Genomic DNA, 19,475 nt, shown 5'->3' on the forward strand with positions numbered 1-19,475 from the left:
TTCTGATAACCAAAAGATACTGACAGTCAGAGGGCCGTTCACAAATGAAGCCAATGCGGTCAGTGCAGTAGAAATCATTCCAGTTGGCATCATGGATAAGGCCGGCACAGTCCTCACCATCTTCATGGCCATGGGTCCAGTTATCAGGCTGACCAAGCTTCCACTTCCTGAGTGTAACCACATGGATAATAAGTGTCAAAGTGTCAAGCAACACAAGAACAACATGAAATTCTGTTTGCTAACTAACTGATTAATACAATTGTAGTTAAAAGCAATTTGGCTAGTCAACTCACTTGAAAACTGGTAGGGTTCCATCCACCCACTTCCAAATATTTTCTGTCTCCCTGTCAGTGAGCCCAAGCCAGAAATAGCCGTTTCCTGCGATCGCATTTCTCACAAATTGCTGAGGGTTAAAACAGAGACAGATATTTCATAAGATCATTAGTTCAGAAATAACCAACCAACAATTTAAGATTTTGTTTGTTTCATTCTTCAAATTAAATCGAGGTGTTTAAGCTATCATAAAGTTTAAAATTTAATTTACCTGTTCCTCATTGTCATTGATAATGAGCATGTGAGATGAAGTGTTGGTACAAAACTGGTTGGCCTCATCAAAGTTGAGTCTCTGAGCACCAGAGGAGAAGTAATAGCAGCTGCTTCCAAACTTCCTGAACTCAGGTGGGCAACCTGGAGTGAGTCATTACCAACATGAACTGTAACAATTGTGTTTTTTTTTAGAATACAAAAAACCCTACTGATGTTGTAATTAATTACTTAACTCACCAGGACTTTGAGTGGTAGCAACAGGAATCTGGACCTGCCGGGAAATGGAGCCTTGTGGTTCCTCTGCTGGTTTGGACGGTTGAGGTGGTTTGGGGGCCTGGGTGGGTTGAGGAGGTTTTGAAATAGGAGGTGGCGGAGGTGCAGGTAGCCCTGGTAGCCCTGGAGGACCAGGAGGGCCAATAGGTCCAACAGACCCACGAGGCCCTTCTATCCCAGTAGGTCCTTTTTGTCCACTGGGGCCCTGTGGTCCTGGAGGTCCTTGCATTCCCGACTGCCCATCCCTGCCAGGGAGCCCTGGAGCTCCAGGGTCACCTTTGTCACCAGGATTTCCAGGTCGACCTCCAGACCCTCTTGACCCCTTAGCTCCTGGAAGGCCTCGAGGCCCAGCTGCACCCTTAGGACCTGTTGCACCTGACGGTCCAGTAGCACCCTTCTCTCCTTTAGGTCCCACCAATCCCGGCATCCCTTTGTCTCCTTTATCACCCTTCTGTCCTGCCGTGCCCACTGGGCCCTGAGGACCCCTGTCACCCCTGGGGCCCCTTGGACCTGGTGGACCTGAAAGTGACAGCAGATGAATTGACTACATGTGTTCTAATGTACTATTAAAGTTTCCACACTGTCACAAAAAAAACACAGAATATTTGTTGTACTTTGGGATTTGTTAGTTAAAGCAAGACTAAAACTTTAAAACTAACTTTTCATACAAGAAATCATTAAATCCTCCTCTTACAAAAGAAAAGTTTAATTCATAAGCAAATGCACCATTGCTCAATTAGGTACACTGATACAGCCTTGCTTAGTCTGGTATGACCAGTCGCTTATGATGGCTAATGTAATTAAACTTTAGCTAGACAGTGTTTTATAACTGACTTTATGACTTTTTTCTACTTGCTAGTGGCACACTATGTTTTAGCATTTATCCTTATCCCATAATTGTAAGTTAGAGTGACAGTGGCCTTTGTCAGCAAAAGTCTCTCTCCCTTTTGCTTAATCTCCCTGGCCCAGGAGCCAGTGGGCCAGACTAGAGAGGACGTCAGGAAACTACCAGCACCTAGTTTAGGCCTCAGCCTACTTGGCTGGCTTCTTTGCAAATCAATCTTTCGTCTCTTCCTTCCAGGCCCTCCACCAGCCAGATGGGTTAGGGTTTTTGTTTTGTTTGCACACATTACACATTTCACTCATCCACACATTGCCTTCACTACTGATTTAGCTGACTAACATTATTTTATTACATTTCAGTCAAAATTCACAGATATGGTTATCTTGGGTCTAAATCCTTTCATCGTGTAGGGGCCCGAATTTCAACAGAAGTTTATCAGACGGTTCATGTTGATACCCAGTATTTAAAAACAGGAACTACTTTTTATTAAAGGAAATGGAAAGCACAGGGATGGGTAAATGCATGTGTTATTTTAGTAAAAAAATGTATTTTTCATTTACTGAGTAATACCTAAAAAACTTAAATCTGCATGCTACAACTTCTAACAATCTATAATGCAGCAGAAGCACAGCAGTCTTTGTTTTATCATGATTTGGTGCAACCACAATTGAAATAAGCTTATTGAAACTTTATGAAAAACGTGTTTTTGCTTCTATTTATAGCTTCTTCTTTTCATTAAATTTTTTTGTCTTTGCATATCCAGGTCCCATGTTGATTTAAATCTGTAGTTTGTTTTCTTCTTTTTTTGTTTTGTAAATATTTTAAGTGTGTTATGTGTATGCTGTTTATGATACAATCAAATCAATTAAATCATCTCACGATCTGAAGCATTTTTGACAATTTTTAGGATACATATTCTTACCCTGCAGGATGGTGAAGTTGGTGATGAGCTGTGAGTGCCTGCTGTCCACCAGCTTCATCTCCTCCATCACCTGAGACATGCTACCGACTTCTTTGTCCAACCTTGCTACCAGCTCGTCCTGCTGGGCACGCAGCCTTTGGCTATCTGCCTTGGCATATGTCACACTCTCATTCAACCCCGCTAACAGGTCTGTATGACGCATCACTGTCTCAGCACAGGACCGTAGGCCATTAAGATCAGCACTGATGGCACCTAGTAGCTGTGATGCAAAGCTCACATTTCCAGTTACACGGTCCATGTCATTCTCATGTCTGTCTAAGCGTGTTTCCATCTCATCGAATTTGGATGACGTGGTGTTATCGTGGTCTCTCTGGTGGTCCATGAGTTCACGCAGGTTCTGATCATGTCCTTCAGTGAGGGTTGAGGTGTTCTGGATCTGGCTGGCTAGTGTGCTGAGCTGAGCCCCCAAGTCATCCAGGGCTTCTCCGTTGGACCGAGCTAGTGCTGAGTTGTTAGCTGCCAAAACCTGAAGGTTCTGGACCTTTTCTTTTAGCCACTCTGTGTCAGCCCGGTTCTGTCTGGCTGCCTGCTGAAGACCTTGATAGTCATTCTTCAGTTTCTGCACTGTCTGGCCTGTGTCTTCAACCGTCTTCTGCAGTGTGCTGAGAATATTGCGCTGCTGGGATTGCGTGATGTTTAGTGCACTGACACTAACCTGGGTCTGGCTCTGCACTTTGACCTGGCCCTGTATCTCTGACTGAAGCCGTGCAGTGTCTCTCTGGAGGTTCTCAATCATGCCACTGTAGGAAGCCAAGGTCTGGTTGACCCCGCGCAGTGAGGCAGCGTTGCCTTCCAAAAAATTCTGCAGGGAGACATGGCCATTATGCATGTCATCTCCTGTGATTTGAAGTTCATCCAGCATGTCCCTGTTCCTGGTTGCCCTGACAGCAATGTCATTCAGTTGGTTCTGTAATGCCTCAAGATCTGACTTAAAAGTCTTGATTTCAGTGGTGGCATTTATGGACTTTTCTCCTGCCTGATTATCTGAAAAGATACCAAAAATAAAATGTCGGAGTCAGATGCATCTCAGTAATCTAGAGGATTGGGGAAAAAATCATAATAAGTTAAAAATCTAATCTCGTGATAGTGAGACGACTTACCTAGTTTCTTTAAGTCAGACTCCGAAGCATTGATCTTGCTTCCATAATTCTGCATCCCCTGTGTGACATTGTCCATTTTCTGGACCACTGAAAGAAATAGGGAAAGCAGAGTGTACATTTATTTTTTTCATTCATAGATATGTATAAAACTCACAGAAGAAAAGCAAAAATTCTAAAAGGTTAATAGAATATGATTCCCTTATTGTAAAGTGAAGGGAAACAAACAATCACCACAGATATTAAGACAGGAAGTTGATTTCGTTTGGACTGTGAACCTTTTATTGATGATAATCTTAATAGGGGTCCTTTGGTGCTCATTTGTTCATTATTCCTCACATTCATTCAGTCTTTCTCAGACAGATATTAATGAGCAATTGATTTCACAAGTGGGTCATTGACGTGACGCTAGTTTTTTTGTTTCCATGTGTTTTAGTCAAATTTAAAGGGGTTAAAATTTGAAAATAAATGCATGAATACCTTGCACACATTATTTGCTTGTGGACCGAGTATACAATTTCTGCTTTTGATCCATTTTGAGAGAATGTATTAGAGGATTATGGCAAAAAATGTCCCAGTGGTGTAACCATCAAAACTTGAACCAAAACACTTACTTAAAAATGCTCAAATTCTCTATAAAACACCATGCCAACTAGTTTAGCATAATCTTACATTATCTCTCTTTCATATTAAATAAAGGTTAACGGAATACAATTGTTCTGAATATTAAATATAATTTGGGTAATTTTGGCTAATTATGTACTTATAGAACTGAACATTTAGTAAAGAAAATACATTTAAGACTTCTACCATTAGCAGACAGTATTTTAACATTGTGACATTGCTTCTACTTTAGTAACGGATCTGGATACTTCTTTCTCCTTATATAAACAGATCGATCTATATGAAACTTAAGCTGCAGAGAATGTACTCAGTCATTTTGAACACCAGAGGGTGCTAATGTACTCATACATATCCAGTGAATGACTGGAAACTTGAACAGAAATTCTGAACTCTGAACACTGAAAAGGATGAGGGGTTTCTTATGTTTTTTCTTTTCTTTTTTTTCTTTTTTGCTTCTGAATCCGTTGATCGACACAAATCTCAATTTTCAGAGTACATTCCCAAATTCCACTTCATGAGTACAAACAATGTCAAACTCATAATGAATAGCACACTTGAACTCTCTATCTCTCTCCTGCTCACATCTGCAGCTAGAGTCCATCTCATCTCCTGTATGATTTGTTTTTCTGTCGGTATGTGGGCGTCTAAACTGACAAAAAATGCACTGGAAAGCATCCTAAATGTTCACTGTTATCATTCCAGAAGTGACAAAAACATAGAACAATAACATGCACTTGGAACAAACATAAACACATTATGGGCCCTGTTTTTAAAGAGCTGTTGGTCAACTGCTGGGAGCAAGAATATGCAGCTTGAGTTTATTCACCCCTCTTCTTCTCTTCTCTCTGAAATGCAAATTTCAATATCTTTTTTTGAGGACAGAGAAAGACTACATATTCTTAATTTGTTGCACATGACATGTCATTTAGTAATTTAGGATGTTTAAATTGCTACAGCATTGTGTAATAGTGACAAAAATGTTAAACAACAGCAGAACAGAAATTATTGCCACACCATCTTTCCTCCCTGATCCCCAACATACAACATACCTTCTTCTCTGTTAATCTTTACACGTCACTGTGACCCAATATATGAGCCATAAATAGGCAGTTACCCAATGTGAGGCCCAGTAGATTAATACTGATCAATGCTGCAGGAACAGGAAAAAGCTGTGCAAAAAAGTGCTTGCATAGTTGTAAACATGCCAGCACCTCTGAGCTACTGTAAATACATGGCTTCAACCTTTTATTTTTTATTTTATTGTATGTATGTTGTGTATAGGGTGTAGAAGGGAAAAAAACACAACACATTGGTTTCTTGTTCAAACAAACTATTTTTGACACTTGCAGCCATTTGTGAGTTAACTTGTGGTTCATGAGACAACAAATTACTACCAAGCCATAAAATCTCCTTTGGGATGTTAAGCCAGAGTAGTCACTGCATGGTCATCTGGTAGACATTAGACCCAAACCATCAAAATCACATGAGCTCCATGCTAACACAGACCCAAAACTGGAAAACCAATACAAACCTGACAGCAAACTCAATCCTAGATCTTCATTTGAAGACTGTGTTTTGAATTGTCATTTTCCATTGGGCAAATTTGCTTTCGGCCCTCTGGTTGAGATAAATGGTTCGTCTAGTTAGGGTGTCAGACAGACAGGGACTCAATAATATTTTGCCAGGTTTTTTCTATGATTGATCTGAGCCTCAAAATATTAAGATTGGACAATAGACAAAGTGACTTCCATATTGATAGCCCCTGAGATAAGTGGAATTTCTGTCTGTTTCTACTTAACATCGATGCCCTGGTTTAAACAGTAAAGAGAGACTGCAAAAGTGGGTTGCAATAAGGACACTGTTGCACAACACATGTGTTTCCTATTTTGTGCTCCGGTTAATCTCCAGAAGATATAGGACTCAGTGGAGAGTGAACAAGGGATTTTATCAAGGGAGACTCTTCAAGTGGTTAAAATCTAAGGCTGGATTCCCTGGCTTGGTTAGGTTTAGTTTTCCATTTGGTTGCCAGTGATACAATTCAACTCACATCACAAAAGAAAGAGACAGAGAAACTGCAAGTAAAGGGGCAGAGGGTGAAAAAGTACAGAGGAAAACAAAATTTAAATATTGCTATTGCGATATTTCAACTATGATGGATTAAAGGGTCTATTGACATTAAATTATTTTCTTTAAAATGGGACAGAATACAATATAATGGCATGGACTGATATAAGACTTTATTATATAATTATTAGGCTTTAAATATGCACAATGTCTTACTGCCTTTTTTTAACAACCTGTGGATGCTAGTAACTTGTTAAAAGTTTGGTGTTGTTCTATATTTTTCTTATTGTCAACAAAACCTCTAAAAAGCCCTAAACCAACAATTATTTTATCCTATTAAGAGCTGCCTGGGTAGCCAAACACTGATGTAGCTCATGCCTCTTTGCCATAGACCTCCATTGTTATCCAAAAATGATTAAAAACACGTGAATGAGCCACACTGTTGCACTGTAGGACATTTTTCTTAATTAACATAAACATGGGCACTGTAGTTTATTTTTGAGCCAATCCCACAAACACCATTCCACTGCCGTAAATAATCACTTGCATTCCAAATATGTACTAATCTGCAGCTGAAAATAGTCCCTGCAAAAAAACTATAGTGCACAGCTGTTTTAGGAAATGACAAGGCCTAAAAAAATTTTTTTAAAAACTTTAAATTTGTTTTAAAGATCAAGTGGGCTGGAATGAGATAGGCTAGAAAAGTCATAAAATATTGAGAGACAGAATCAGAATAATGCTTGCTTTACTCATTATGACCGTACTGTGTTATTTGAGCACTTAGATCTGTGTAACAGCAGTAAAAATCTGTTAAAATATACTATGGGAGTCAAAGTTTGACATAGAAGCATCTAAAAATTACGGCATGCACCACTTATTTTGTACAAGAAACAATATTTCAATTCTGTTTTGACTTACCTTTGAACCCAAGGACAGCCACTGCTATGGTGAGCAGGGCACAGAGCACATAGAGCAGTGCAATAGCTGCCCTCAATGCCCAGTCATTTTTACACTTTGTGCACTCCGTACCCTCCTGGATTCCTGCAACACAAAAAGAAATTTGTGTCAAAAATCAGTAAACTGGATGTAGTAAGTCTGCTTCATTCTAATAACACACAATGCAATGTTGACAAGCAGTAGTAACTAAAGTATTGTGCAACTGGAGCGGGAACTTAATAAAAGTAAGCCACATTTTTCATTCAAAAATTAAGTCACATGGGATGTTTGTTTTTTTTTTCATTTCATAACTTAGTTTAGTTCTGCATTTCTAAAGTGGGACACTCTGTGTCTTTCTTCAGCCAAGTATCTATTGAAAACATTTGCCTTCATGAATATGCAAGAAGACTCACTATGAAACTTTGAAAACACTGGACATGTGTTAGCCATACGACAGAAACTGAAACAAAACAGTAACATTCCCCTCTGTGTCATTCCTTGTTGTCATCCACCCTAAAACCATGGTGCAGTGAAATGTTTGGTCATTTACATCACAGATGTTCATTTTTCCAGCAGCACTACTTCTTTAAACCACTAATACCATGTGATACAAACATTATACTATAGGCAGGATGTTTACTTGACTTCATTAGAACTGACCAAGTAGCCTCTGGCAAGCCAAGCAAGAGGGCAGCTGGTCAACTGTTGAATTGCTGGAACAAATCCCAAATCTGATTAGTATAGGAAGAGGGAATTTGTGAAAAGTTGTAATACTTTACTAGACAGGAAAGTTATCAAAAAAAGGTTTTAGCAAAAACAATAAAAGTTTTAATACACGTGTACTGTTGTAATATCAAACCTGGCATGAAAATGTGAACAATCCTGAAAGTGACTTAAAGGAAAACTATGACTTATTTCAATGTTGTTTTCATTTTAATAGTTCCATTGGTTCAGTTATGATAACGTTCTACCAAAGTAATTGCTAAGATCACTAAAAATCAGTCAAATGGGGCAACAAACAAAAGTAAAAACAAAAATGCCCCACAGGATTATGTCTATGTCTATTATAGCTACAAGCTACTCCAGCTGTAATGACATCTTCCCTCGAACAGTATCAGAGGTCTGGCTCCGTTCCTTTAAGTCATGTCACCCGTGATGGGACTGAATCTGGAGTCAAAGGAGGCTCCATCCTTCCCAGTCAGGGGTGGGCCAGGACCACCAGAGGGGTACTGGGGGTTTTGGCCTCCCAGCTTTGGACCCACACATCTGTGCAAACATCATGTCTGACCACCTCAAAGGGGCCCAGCCATGGGCCTAGACATGGATATGCAGGCCACTGTTGTCCTTATATGTACTGAGAGCCTCATGTTGGGAGCCAGTGCGGAGAACTCCATCAGAGGCCCCCGACTGGTTTTCACCACATGCTGCTTAAAGGACAACATCGCACCATGTAAACAAGCAGCCGACCGTCTGGAGGTTACGGGTCAAGAGTGAGGCAGAGGTAGTATTTCTGTGCTAATGCTGGGACCATAGTGGCAGTATCATATTTGTGGTTATCATGCTTGCAGGGTCACTGAATCTCAAATACTTTCTCACAGTCACAACCTTTTGAATTACAGTGCCAGATAAAGGTTTGGACACATCTCCCTTGAATAAGAATGTGTCCAAACTTTTTACTGGTACTGTAGGTATTCATGTTTCTGGATGTTAAAAAAAATGCACCACTGCACACAACCCACTACTAACAAGAACAGTTTCTTATGCCCCCACATACCAAACTGTATTTAACATATGCTGGATTAGATGATAAAAACCTGAATATGAATCAAAAAAGCAGCCTTGTCAGAGACTGTTTTGATCACTGGACTTGTTTCCAGGCTCAAAATGTTTGTTGATTAGATCCATACTGCTGTGTCAGCATTCTATCTCAGCCTGATGTGCTAACTGTGGTTACTGAGATTTAAAAGAGTTGAAACCATATTTTAGCATTATTTACTACTGACTACACAAATGGGGTACAGAATTTATGACACAATGAGATCACTGCTACAGCCTTAAAAAATGCAAGGGCACTTAAGCTTTCTCTCACTCTGTCGAAAAAAAGCAAACAAAAAAACCCCCCATCTTGGCTAACATGGGGAAATAATTAAGTCAATTCATACATTCAGTAGATCAAACTTTAAACAAATGCTGAACAAAGCGCTTTTGAGAGAAACTGAAACATATGTTTAGATAATGAAATGAAAGTAAATAGATGAATAGGTACAAGAGTGTAGCTGACAGACGTTACCATGTATTTATATTAATAAGTGTGGAATCTCAAAGGAAGTTAAGAAATTATGGAGCTTAAGACTGAATGTGGAATGAATGTGGAAGATCTAACAAAATGTATTTTTACAAAAATGCTCCAGTGTGGGGCAGCAAAGGAAAAAGCTTGATCACCATGGAGTTTGACCAGGATTGTGGAATGTTTAATCTATTTGTCCATCACGGAAAAAATGTGTCTGTAACCGTAAAATCATAACCAAAGACTGCTAGAACATTTAAAATGTAAAAGTCCTAACGTCAAAACTGTCACTATTTAGCACATACGTACTGTTACCGGGTAGGTATAAACTACAAATCCAGACTGTCATGTTTTTGATGAAGCTTCCATTGAACTAACATGGAAATTAATTCTGGGCAGAGGAGCCAGCGACTCCTTCCAGCGTCGCAACATGTTCCCACTGCTTGTCACCGGAGTGTTTTCTATTCCCCTCCAAAGAATTTTGCTTAAACAACAATTCTGTCAGTGATGTGGCTCCAGTAATTTTGAAGCCCAAATTCTTCCAAGGTAGCTGCAGTATTCTCCAACACTGACTCCAGACAGAAAGAGTCTATTTCTACTGGCTTTCTGTATTCATAGCCATAGATGTGGGCCCAACATTTCTTGTAAATGCTTCAATGACTTGTTTTCACATGAAGTGAACATTTCTGAGACTGAACTCATAATGTATTTGTTGTCCTGATGATGATAATCCAAGTATTAAAACTTGCACAGTCAACAATAATATTTACAATCTTTTCAAAGCAGCGATATAAAACCTGAGGGGCATGGAATTTAGATGCACAATTTTGATAAAAGAAAATCCAACAGAACTGTAAAATACGAAATTTCTTGCTTGCTTCAATCTGTTATATCCCTCCGTGTTGTACCTCATTAGTCAGTCAGTGTATTATGTTTCATAAGCGTAAGGCCATTGTGATCTCTTGCTTACTACGCATAAACTACCACAGTACATAAACGTGCTGACACATACATGTCAGGAGCTATATGAAAACACATTGCTAAACTAAGCAGACCAGTGCAGTACACAAGGGGGACTGAGCTTGTTCGGCGCTGAGAGGCTGGAAGGCAGCCAGTATGTCCCAATCAACAAGCTGGAATCCAGCCAGACAATCCCCAAGAGGTAAATAAATGCCAGAAAAGCCTAGAAAGAGGTAGAGGTATGGTGGAGGATACTGTAGCTTACATGATATTGCTCAAATGAAAAGCATGTACCTACAGTTTTGGCATGTACTTGTTTATATATGATCATTTAGGCTGAGATATCAGACCCAAACAAAGATCATATACGTTTTCAAAATATGCACGAACACATAACTCTTTTTTTAAATAATTATTTTTTAGTGAGTGAATAGAGATCAATTACAGTCATCACCGCACCATAGCGTACATTTGTCATTTTCCCAAAATTAAATCACACAGCCCAGTCTGAGTCATCATCGGTTACTTATCTACATATTCATAAATGTTCCATCATGACATCCTCATAAGCAATATTCGTTCCCAATCCACCCCAAAACCACCCTTATGAACACATAACTCAAAGCTACTTTTCAGCCATGCTAGCTGTGTGGCTCTAGGGGTTGCAATGCTGGTCTGTCAGCTAATCAACCACTTTCAGACTAAAGTATCTAAAGATTATTGGATGGACTACCATAAAACCTAGTTAAGACATTTGTGGTTCTCAGAGCATGAATCCTACTGACTGTGGCGGGCAATCCTCTGGCTTTTCAGTTAAATATCTCAACATCTACTTGATGGATTGGAACAGAATTTGTTACAGCCATTCGTACAATTTTGATGATCCCCTGACTTTTTCTCCAGTACCAACCATTTCTGTAGAGTTTGACATTTGTGGTTTTGAGTGAAATATCTATTGGATAATCATTGGATGGATTATCTTGACATCTGGTACAGACATCCATGTCCCCCTAATGATAAACTGTAATAACTTTGATGATCCTCTGACCTTTCATATAGTGCTGTCATCAGCTCAAAATTTTAATTTGCCCAGTACTATATTGTCAAATACCTCCAAAGTTAATGACATTCCCATCAGCCTCAGCAGTGCATTCAGTACTTAGCATGCTACCACGCTAAATTAAGATGGTAAACATGGTAAACAACACTAGACCTGCCAAGAATCATATGTCAGCATTATCATTGTGAGCAGGTAATGCTAACATTGGCATTTAGTACCGCTGTTCCTAAATACAGGCTCACAGAGTTGCTAACTTTGTTTGTGGTTAGTTTTCAGTTCACCATTCACCAAGAAATATGGTGAAAGAGAAAACAAGCAGAGCGAGAAAGATGGGGGAAATACAGTTTGGTGTCTGTAAAACAGCTGTATTTAATTTGGACTCTGAGTCAGTCAAAGAAAAAAAATCTCAACACTTATTCCCTTATTCCATGTACCTGCCACAAGACTTGACTGCAAGCCCCGTCTCACTGCTGGCTGGCAGTGGAAACTTCCATAGCAACACAAAGAAAGCTTGTACAGCCCAGAGCCTTTTTGTGTGAAGACCCTTTGTGCAGAGTGTTAATACTATGTTATATACAGTGACTGGGTGGCTACCACAGGAATCTTTTTACATCACAGCCTTTCATTTTGTGTCACATGAAAGATGAATATTATGGTCACCCACCAAAAACCAGTAGTCACACAGACAACCATACCTCTGTACTCTCCTGAGGGGGTGGGGGACACATATTTTGTGGTTATACTACTGTGTGGTATAAGTCTACAAATGTACATGATCAATCAAAAGTACAATTACATGTAATTGTAGTTGATGTTACAGTTTGTGATTTCTATAATCAATCTTATAGTGAAACAAATTGGTTTAACATATACAACAACACACACAAAAATACAAAAATGTACCGCAGTGGCCCTCTGAGGATAAAATACAGTTTTCCATAATGTTAATTCTAAATTCCTGAGAGAAATCAAAGCAAGAAACCCACTTGAATGAAGACATCCAATAAATGTCTGGTAAGACATGCAATACTGTTGTCGTGGTTAGACATAAGACTTCCACTGAAGCGACCACTTCTTTCAGTGTTACACATGGTCCGTATTCACAAACTAAAAACAATTCATGCACATTTAGTAGTAAGTAGAGTACTGAAATTTAAATTTTGATCTGATGATGGCACTAGATGCAAATCATTCATCAGATTATAACTTTAACTGAGTCAACAAAGAGCTTTGGGGTCATCTTGCCGCCCTCTAGCCCTTAAGCTACCCCAGTATTAACAGTCGCCAACTGGAATGTTAATAAGTAAACATTTTCAAACAGAGGAAGTTACTACTGACACAAATTACTAAGACATTAGGGTCCTTGAATTGCTGAGCTAGCATAGCATGCCATAGTTTTTTTTCACTCATTGGTAACAGGTTTATGATGCTTAAATTGGGCTTTAGTCCTCTCGAACATCTGGACTTGGGGTTGGCACTATATGGAATTTATTCTGAGGGGGGCATGAATGCGTGTCAAATTTCTGGGCAATCCATCCAATAATTATCAAAACATTTCCCTAAAGTCACAATTGTCAACATCATGGTGAGAGTTGCAGTAAAGTCAGAGGTTCGTCAAAGTCAACGGGATTGATCCTCTGGTGACTGTGAATGTACATAATTTCATGGCAACACATGCAATAATTGTTGAGATATTTCAATCTGGAGCAAACCAGTGGACCAACTGACTGACCATCCCTTATTCAGCTATTTAGGTAGCTTGAGCTGGAAGAACAGAGGAATGTTGCTTCTGAATTCACTCTTCAGACAATGTTAAGACTTTAACCGAGCGAACAAAGTGCTCTGGGGTTATCTTGTCCCCCTATAGCCCTTAAAGCTACCCCAGTATTAACAGTCATCAACTGGAATGTTAATAAGTAAACACTCTCAAACAGGGGAAGTTGCCCACTGAGACAAATTACTAAGACATTAAGGTCCTTGAATTGCTGAGCTAGCATAGCATACTGTACCATGTTTTTTTTGTTTTTTTTCACTCACTGGTAACAGGTTTATGACGCTTAAAATTGGGCTCTGGTCCTCTCAAACATCTGGACCTTGTTACAGTGGAGCCAAATCAAAGGACGCATGCAAACATTTGATACATCAACTCTTCATGCCAAGCAACATATGAATAAGGGGCTACGTTTTTTTTACTTTGCTATTTTCAGTGTTTTTATAAGAAACTTTCTCAGTAGAGCTTGCTTCCTTTTTAGCATGAGTAAAGAGAACAGTGGTTTATAGTGATCTGTATGTTCAGGTTGTTTAGAGAAAAATAACATATGGATAGCTGCATGTCTGAACAGGATGAGATGCAGTCATTATACACACACATGCACATTGCCTAAAGCTGACCAAGCTGAACAGTGTTCTTTGAAGGCCTTGGCCACAGACCATAGCACAAATACCACACTGGTGTATACAGTATGGACAGGCATCTTTGGAAAACATCTTCTTTACACGCTATCATCCCTCAAGTTGGTGCTCCACTCCGTGAACTATAGTCTCTGAGTGATGGCATAGAAAGCTCACAATATACTTCATGTTCATCTCACAAAGGTAATTATTTAATAATTAAATTTTAAAAATAAGGTTCACAACCATGCCTTTTTTGAAGACGAACTACAAAGCTGTATTCAGAATCACATACTAATATACTAAGTATGATTTGTAATTGAGTCTGCATGGTGGATTTTAACTGCATAGTATGTGTATTTTATGTATATGAGAAATGATCAGCTGTATACGAGATCAGCAAGAATTTCTGAGTATGCAGCCTGTATTTATGGCACATACTCAACTGCCGCAAAGTAGATTGCGTCTTTTCAGATGGTGCAATGGCAGAGATTTTGAGCCAGGCTATAAGCTGCTGCACTCTAGCACCATTATTAAATAAATAAACCCATCCAAATAACCGACACAAATGAAATAACGTCTGTTTGGAAATTTGCTGCAATGATTTCAGAGCTGTGAGGAGCCGCTAGCTGTGTGAGACCATCCACTTATCTAAGCTGTTAGCAGCCTGGCCCCTGAGATGATCAGCCAGTCAACATGACATCATCCTGGAGAGAACATGATCTGATGAACTGATCAGTAGTTCTTTGGTAATTTACCACTGACTCTAACGTCTCTGCAGCATTCCACATTAAGTGGAAGGGCTAATGTTTTACATTTGTGACAAACAAGTTTCATTCAACTGTAGCTCAGACTGGTAATGTTGTGATTTATACTGAGTATACTTCAGTTTGAACAGTCTGTGGTAATGGCATAATTTATTGTTCATTTAGTAGGCAGTATGCTGTACATACTTATTAAGTATGTAGTAGGCAGTATGTTAGTATGCAACTTCAAACACAGCCCAAGATAATGCCAGCATGTGCATACTCTAGACTGTGGGGATGCTACACTGCCCTCGCAAATGATCTCCACCTTTTTCATTCTGTCAGCCTCAAATTATGAACTAACATTTACATAATTGATTTCCACCCACCCCTAGTGCAGAGTTTGACACTAGAAGGCTGGAAGCCAATCATGGTCCAATATTCAACTTAAACAAGCGTGATGTGGAAACTTGCAGTGCACAAACACTGAGAATGATGTCTCCTACTCATTTCAGTGATGAAGGAGGCATTTTGTGTCCAAAAGTTAAACTTTTGAAATGAAATATATTGGCATATTCATATTATGTGGAATTTTTAATGAGAAGGAGAAGATGTAGATGAAGGAGTCGTTTTAAGGATTTCATCAGTAATTACTAATTAAACATTATCAACTTTTTTAGGAAATAAACAAAAAAAAACATTTCAGACACACATTATTGTTCCAAACAAAGTATTTTATATGCCTTATTACATGTCTACAGGGGATTTTTTACCAGCTTTCTGTTTTCATAAAAATAGATATTTGTTCTTAATATATTTGCACAAATCACCACCTGCTGTTTTTACCATCCATAAACATTCAAAGATTAAGTTTTCTCAGCAAAGTTTACATTATTGCAAGTACCTTTAGGACTCTGACATGGTTACAGACATATGCAAGCTTAAAAAAGCTTGTGCAATAAAAAGAAAGAAAGAGTTGGTGAAGTGAAGAGTAGTGTATCCTTTGTTGACAGAGTTGTGCAAAAGGAGAATAATGGCATCGTTCAGTGGAACAGAGCTCAATGTGAAGGGAAAACTTTATGGTGCATTAATTGTTAGCTGAGCAGGCTGCTGGAACGTGGAGTTGATTAGATCTGGTTTTGTCATCCCATCTGTGCTTGGTTAGAGGAAGACAGACAACGACAAATAGGTCATATATTGTAATCTCAAGAGACAGACCTTTAAGCACGCAAGCCTCATAAACAAAGCTGGGCCACTGTATTGGGGATATTTTGTGATGTAGGATTGGATATCAGAAAAGTCTTTACGTTGCAGTCAGCAGTTTCCACTGAAGAGTGAAATCCAGCCTCACTGTGTGTGTCTCCTGCTCTGACTGTGCATGGTGACATTTGGAGATAAATAGTTTGTACCCCATCTGCTGCCACAGGTTTGGCTATGTTATGGGACACAACAAGTGATGTAGATCCATTGTGAGTTATCAAGATGAGGCAGAGTTTAAAAAAAAATCATTGAAAGCTTCAAAATTCAACTTAAATAGCACCTGCATGTACACTTTTCAAAAGGGATGTTTTTAAAGCGGGCATATGCAAATGTGTCCATTTATGCACACAAACTGAGCACGTGATAGCTTATGATAAGCTGTATTTCAACTTTGGATTCTTACTTCCCTCATTAATTGTAAGTTAAAATAAAAAAATATGTATTTCTCTGTTTAAAATACTGATTACATTTCATTCAAGCCTGTTCCATTCAAATAGACCTAGTCTTATGTTAAGTAGGGACAGCTCAACATAAATATGCCACATTTGCTGTAACCTTGGTGTAAGAACTTAAAGCCTACCTGATAATCCCTTGAGTTAAATAAATGCAAATTTAGATCTAAAACTCTTGTTAAGTATCTTTTTCTTGACGATCAAAAAAAGTAACACATTAAATGTCAAGCTATTATTTATTTTATGCACTATCAATTAATTTTAAGTACGTGCACTTGTGTACTTGCATTTCAAATGTTTGAGCTAATGTGAAACTGAAACTGAATATCTCTATCTAAAATACAGGACAATTAGGATAAGAAAGGCTCTCCTTTCCAGCACACAATCCTTGATAACAATCATTCACATGTATGAATTTAGAAAAACAGGGAAGCCATAAACCAAGTTTATTGGCCTGAGTGAAGAATAAGAGAACCCCTGGCTCCCTCTGCTCATGTTCCAGCGTTGGCATGTTAGAATGAGGTCATTTCTTGTAAAACAGGGCCATGTGAAGGGAACAGAGGGGGTTGGTCATTGATCCTCACTTTTACCATGTCAGTTGTACCACATGGGCACCCATACTCTAGTCTTTACTTATGACTTGACTTGTGACTTCATAGAAATCATTACATGTGCAGTATGTTTGCATATGTCTCTGTCTGTGCATGAGAAGGAGCCAATATAGTTGGAAAAAAGAGCATATAAATGTCAAATGTCCCTAAAAGAGTAATTATCTTGGATGCAGTCTGTCATGTCTGTCAGTAGCTAATCAGGTTTGTATCAAGAACCCAGACACTATCCTATTAAGAATGTGCTACAGTCTCCAATATGAAATAGTTCACTATTGAGTTCAAAGGTTGAGTAATTGATATAGTTTGCCAAAACGTGAAACACAGTTATTTTAAAAGAATCCAATGGGTACAAACAATGGCCACTTCAATAACAAATCACATATTAAACAGTTACCATCACTGGTTTAAGTCATTGTTGTATTTATGGACTGAAACGTCCATGTAGAAATGTGCTGTGGTTCTGATCTCATGATTTCACAAGAACCCATTTTGGTCCAACTTATTTTCCTATTGCCAGGAAGAATATGCAGCACTCTGTGAAATGTGGATTATATAAGTGTGATCAATATCAAACAAATCTATAATTGTAACCACGTTATTCTGTAAAAGGGTTAGGGAGTTAGTATTCATAATGGCCCAATTCTTGCTAATCTCATCCTCACCACAACAACATGAACACAAATAAACGGAGGCATATTTTCTCATGCGGGTTAAGAATACTTTATTACACACTCGTGTGAGCCCAAAACCACTGAACTTAACACTGGAGTTAACTCCACAGACCATCTGTGCAGGCAGGTTTTTGTGTGGTCACGCCTGCTGGGTGGCCCCTCCGTCAAAGCACTTTAGATACTGAATCAGCAGCAATCATCACCCAGCCTGATGATCATCAGCCTATGTCTGCTGCACTCCATCCCATCACTGCACACCACTTTCAGGCTTCATCACCTAGTAGAGCCAATAAAACCACACAGTGTCGACCCAGCCAGCCATCCAGCCAAGTCTGGCTTTGCTTTTGGAGAAAGATGCTGACCACATAGGAGATGGTATCTAATGCCTGTTCAGGCCATTGCAGCTGCACTGTGGTCCATGTGGAAACTAGTAGAAAAGTTATGTAATGTATTATTAAACTAACTTTTTATCTATAGATACTGTTGAAATTGTCCATATTTCCTCACTTATTGCTAATGCTCCCATGTCATATCTATCTGAAACACTGCCCAAATTCCTGATTTTTTCAGTCATTCAAACAGGTTGGATGTTTCCAAGTTGGAAAAACAACCTAGCCAATCAGGGCTTTGTATGTGGAGAGAATGAGAATGAGGATCTGTAACAGAGCCAGAAGATAGTGACAAACTCAACGCCACTATAGAAGTAGCTGTGAGCCAACATAAAGAAACAACAACTTGTATTTCTTCGATAGCTAGTTAAGCTAATTGCATCTAGCAACTGCTACGGTGACATTATTGGGGTAATGAAGAACTAAAAAAACACAAGCAACATCTCTTTCCAGAAAGACAGTTCCTGTTAGTATAGATGATCTGCAAACTTTGCTTTCAACAGTGTTCAGTATTTAAAATGAAAACTGTTTACAGAAAAAAACAATGTGTTACCTGAAGTCTGCAAGAAACTATTTTCTGGAAAGACATGATTGAATTTATTTAAATGTAAGTTTTCAATTCTTTAAGCTCCACAGGCAGAAATTTCAGAGACAGATATCTCAAAACATGGCCAGATAACACGAAAAGTATCTACAGGACTAGATACTAGAGAAGGTAAGTAGGAACATTTGTTTGTTTTTTACTTGGGTAGACCAACACAACCTAATTTTCCTGAACTACTGTCCTAAACTACTGAACACACTGCAGTTAATCTTGCAAACATAAAAATTGCTATGAGTATGTTCAGGCAGACAGAGTAGATCTGGTATTTGCCTTTGCAGCAGATGTGAATACACAAACACATGCCTGACTTGAAACGGTCATCCGAAACACTCCAGAGCTGAGTCAATGGAAAAATTCTTTATGGCAGGCTTCTTTGCACAACATGCAGACATTTTTCACTATCTCCAAAACGACAAGTACTATGGTATAAAGATGAAAAACAACTGAGCAGTGTGTGCTGGTTTGGGGCCAGCGTAATCACAACCACAGCAACAATCACACCATGGCCAGGTCTGAGAGTCAATGGGAGCGTGAGCGGCGTTGTGACTCACAGAAGAACAAAGAAAAATACATATTTTTCACTCCAGCTTTCTGTTGGTTTTCAAATAGAGGAAGCACAGAGGTTGATGTTGGCCCACGAAAAGTGAAAAGACTTCAAATAAATGAAACTCTGATGCT

At 39.0% G+C, this 19,475-nt stretch overlaps 1 protein-coding gene across 1 annotated transcript in view; it reads right to left on the bottom strand.

Moving 5' to 3' along the window:
• Positions 1 to 19,475, bottom strand: part of colec12 (collectin sub-family member 12) — a 30,528-nt gene that overhangs the window by 1,767 nt on the left and 9,286 nt on the right. The window contains exons 3-9 of the mRNA XM_062428900.1: positions 7,349 to 7,471; positions 3,746 to 3,832; positions 2,586 to 3,629; positions 784 to 1,338; positions 545 to 687; positions 294 to 403; positions 25 to 167 (exon numbers count right to left, since the gene is read on the bottom strand). Of these exons, the coding sequence (XP_062284884.1) occupies positions 25 to 167; positions 294 to 403; positions 545 to 687; positions 784 to 1,338; positions 2,586 to 3,629; positions 3,746 to 3,832; positions 7,349 to 7,471 (2,205 nt within the window). The remainder of the gene's footprint in view (positions 1 to 24; positions 168 to 293; positions 404 to 544; positions 688 to 783; positions 1,339 to 2,585; positions 3,630 to 3,745; positions 3,833 to 7,348; positions 7,472 to 19,475) is intronic.

This window comes from Scomber scombrus, chromosome 11 (assembly GCF_963691925.1).
Source record: "Scomber scombrus chromosome 11, fScoSco1.1, whole genome shotgun sequence".
Taxonomy (NCBI): domain Eukaryota; kingdom Metazoa; phylum Chordata; class Actinopteri; order Scombriformes; family Scombridae; genus Scomber; species Scomber scombrus.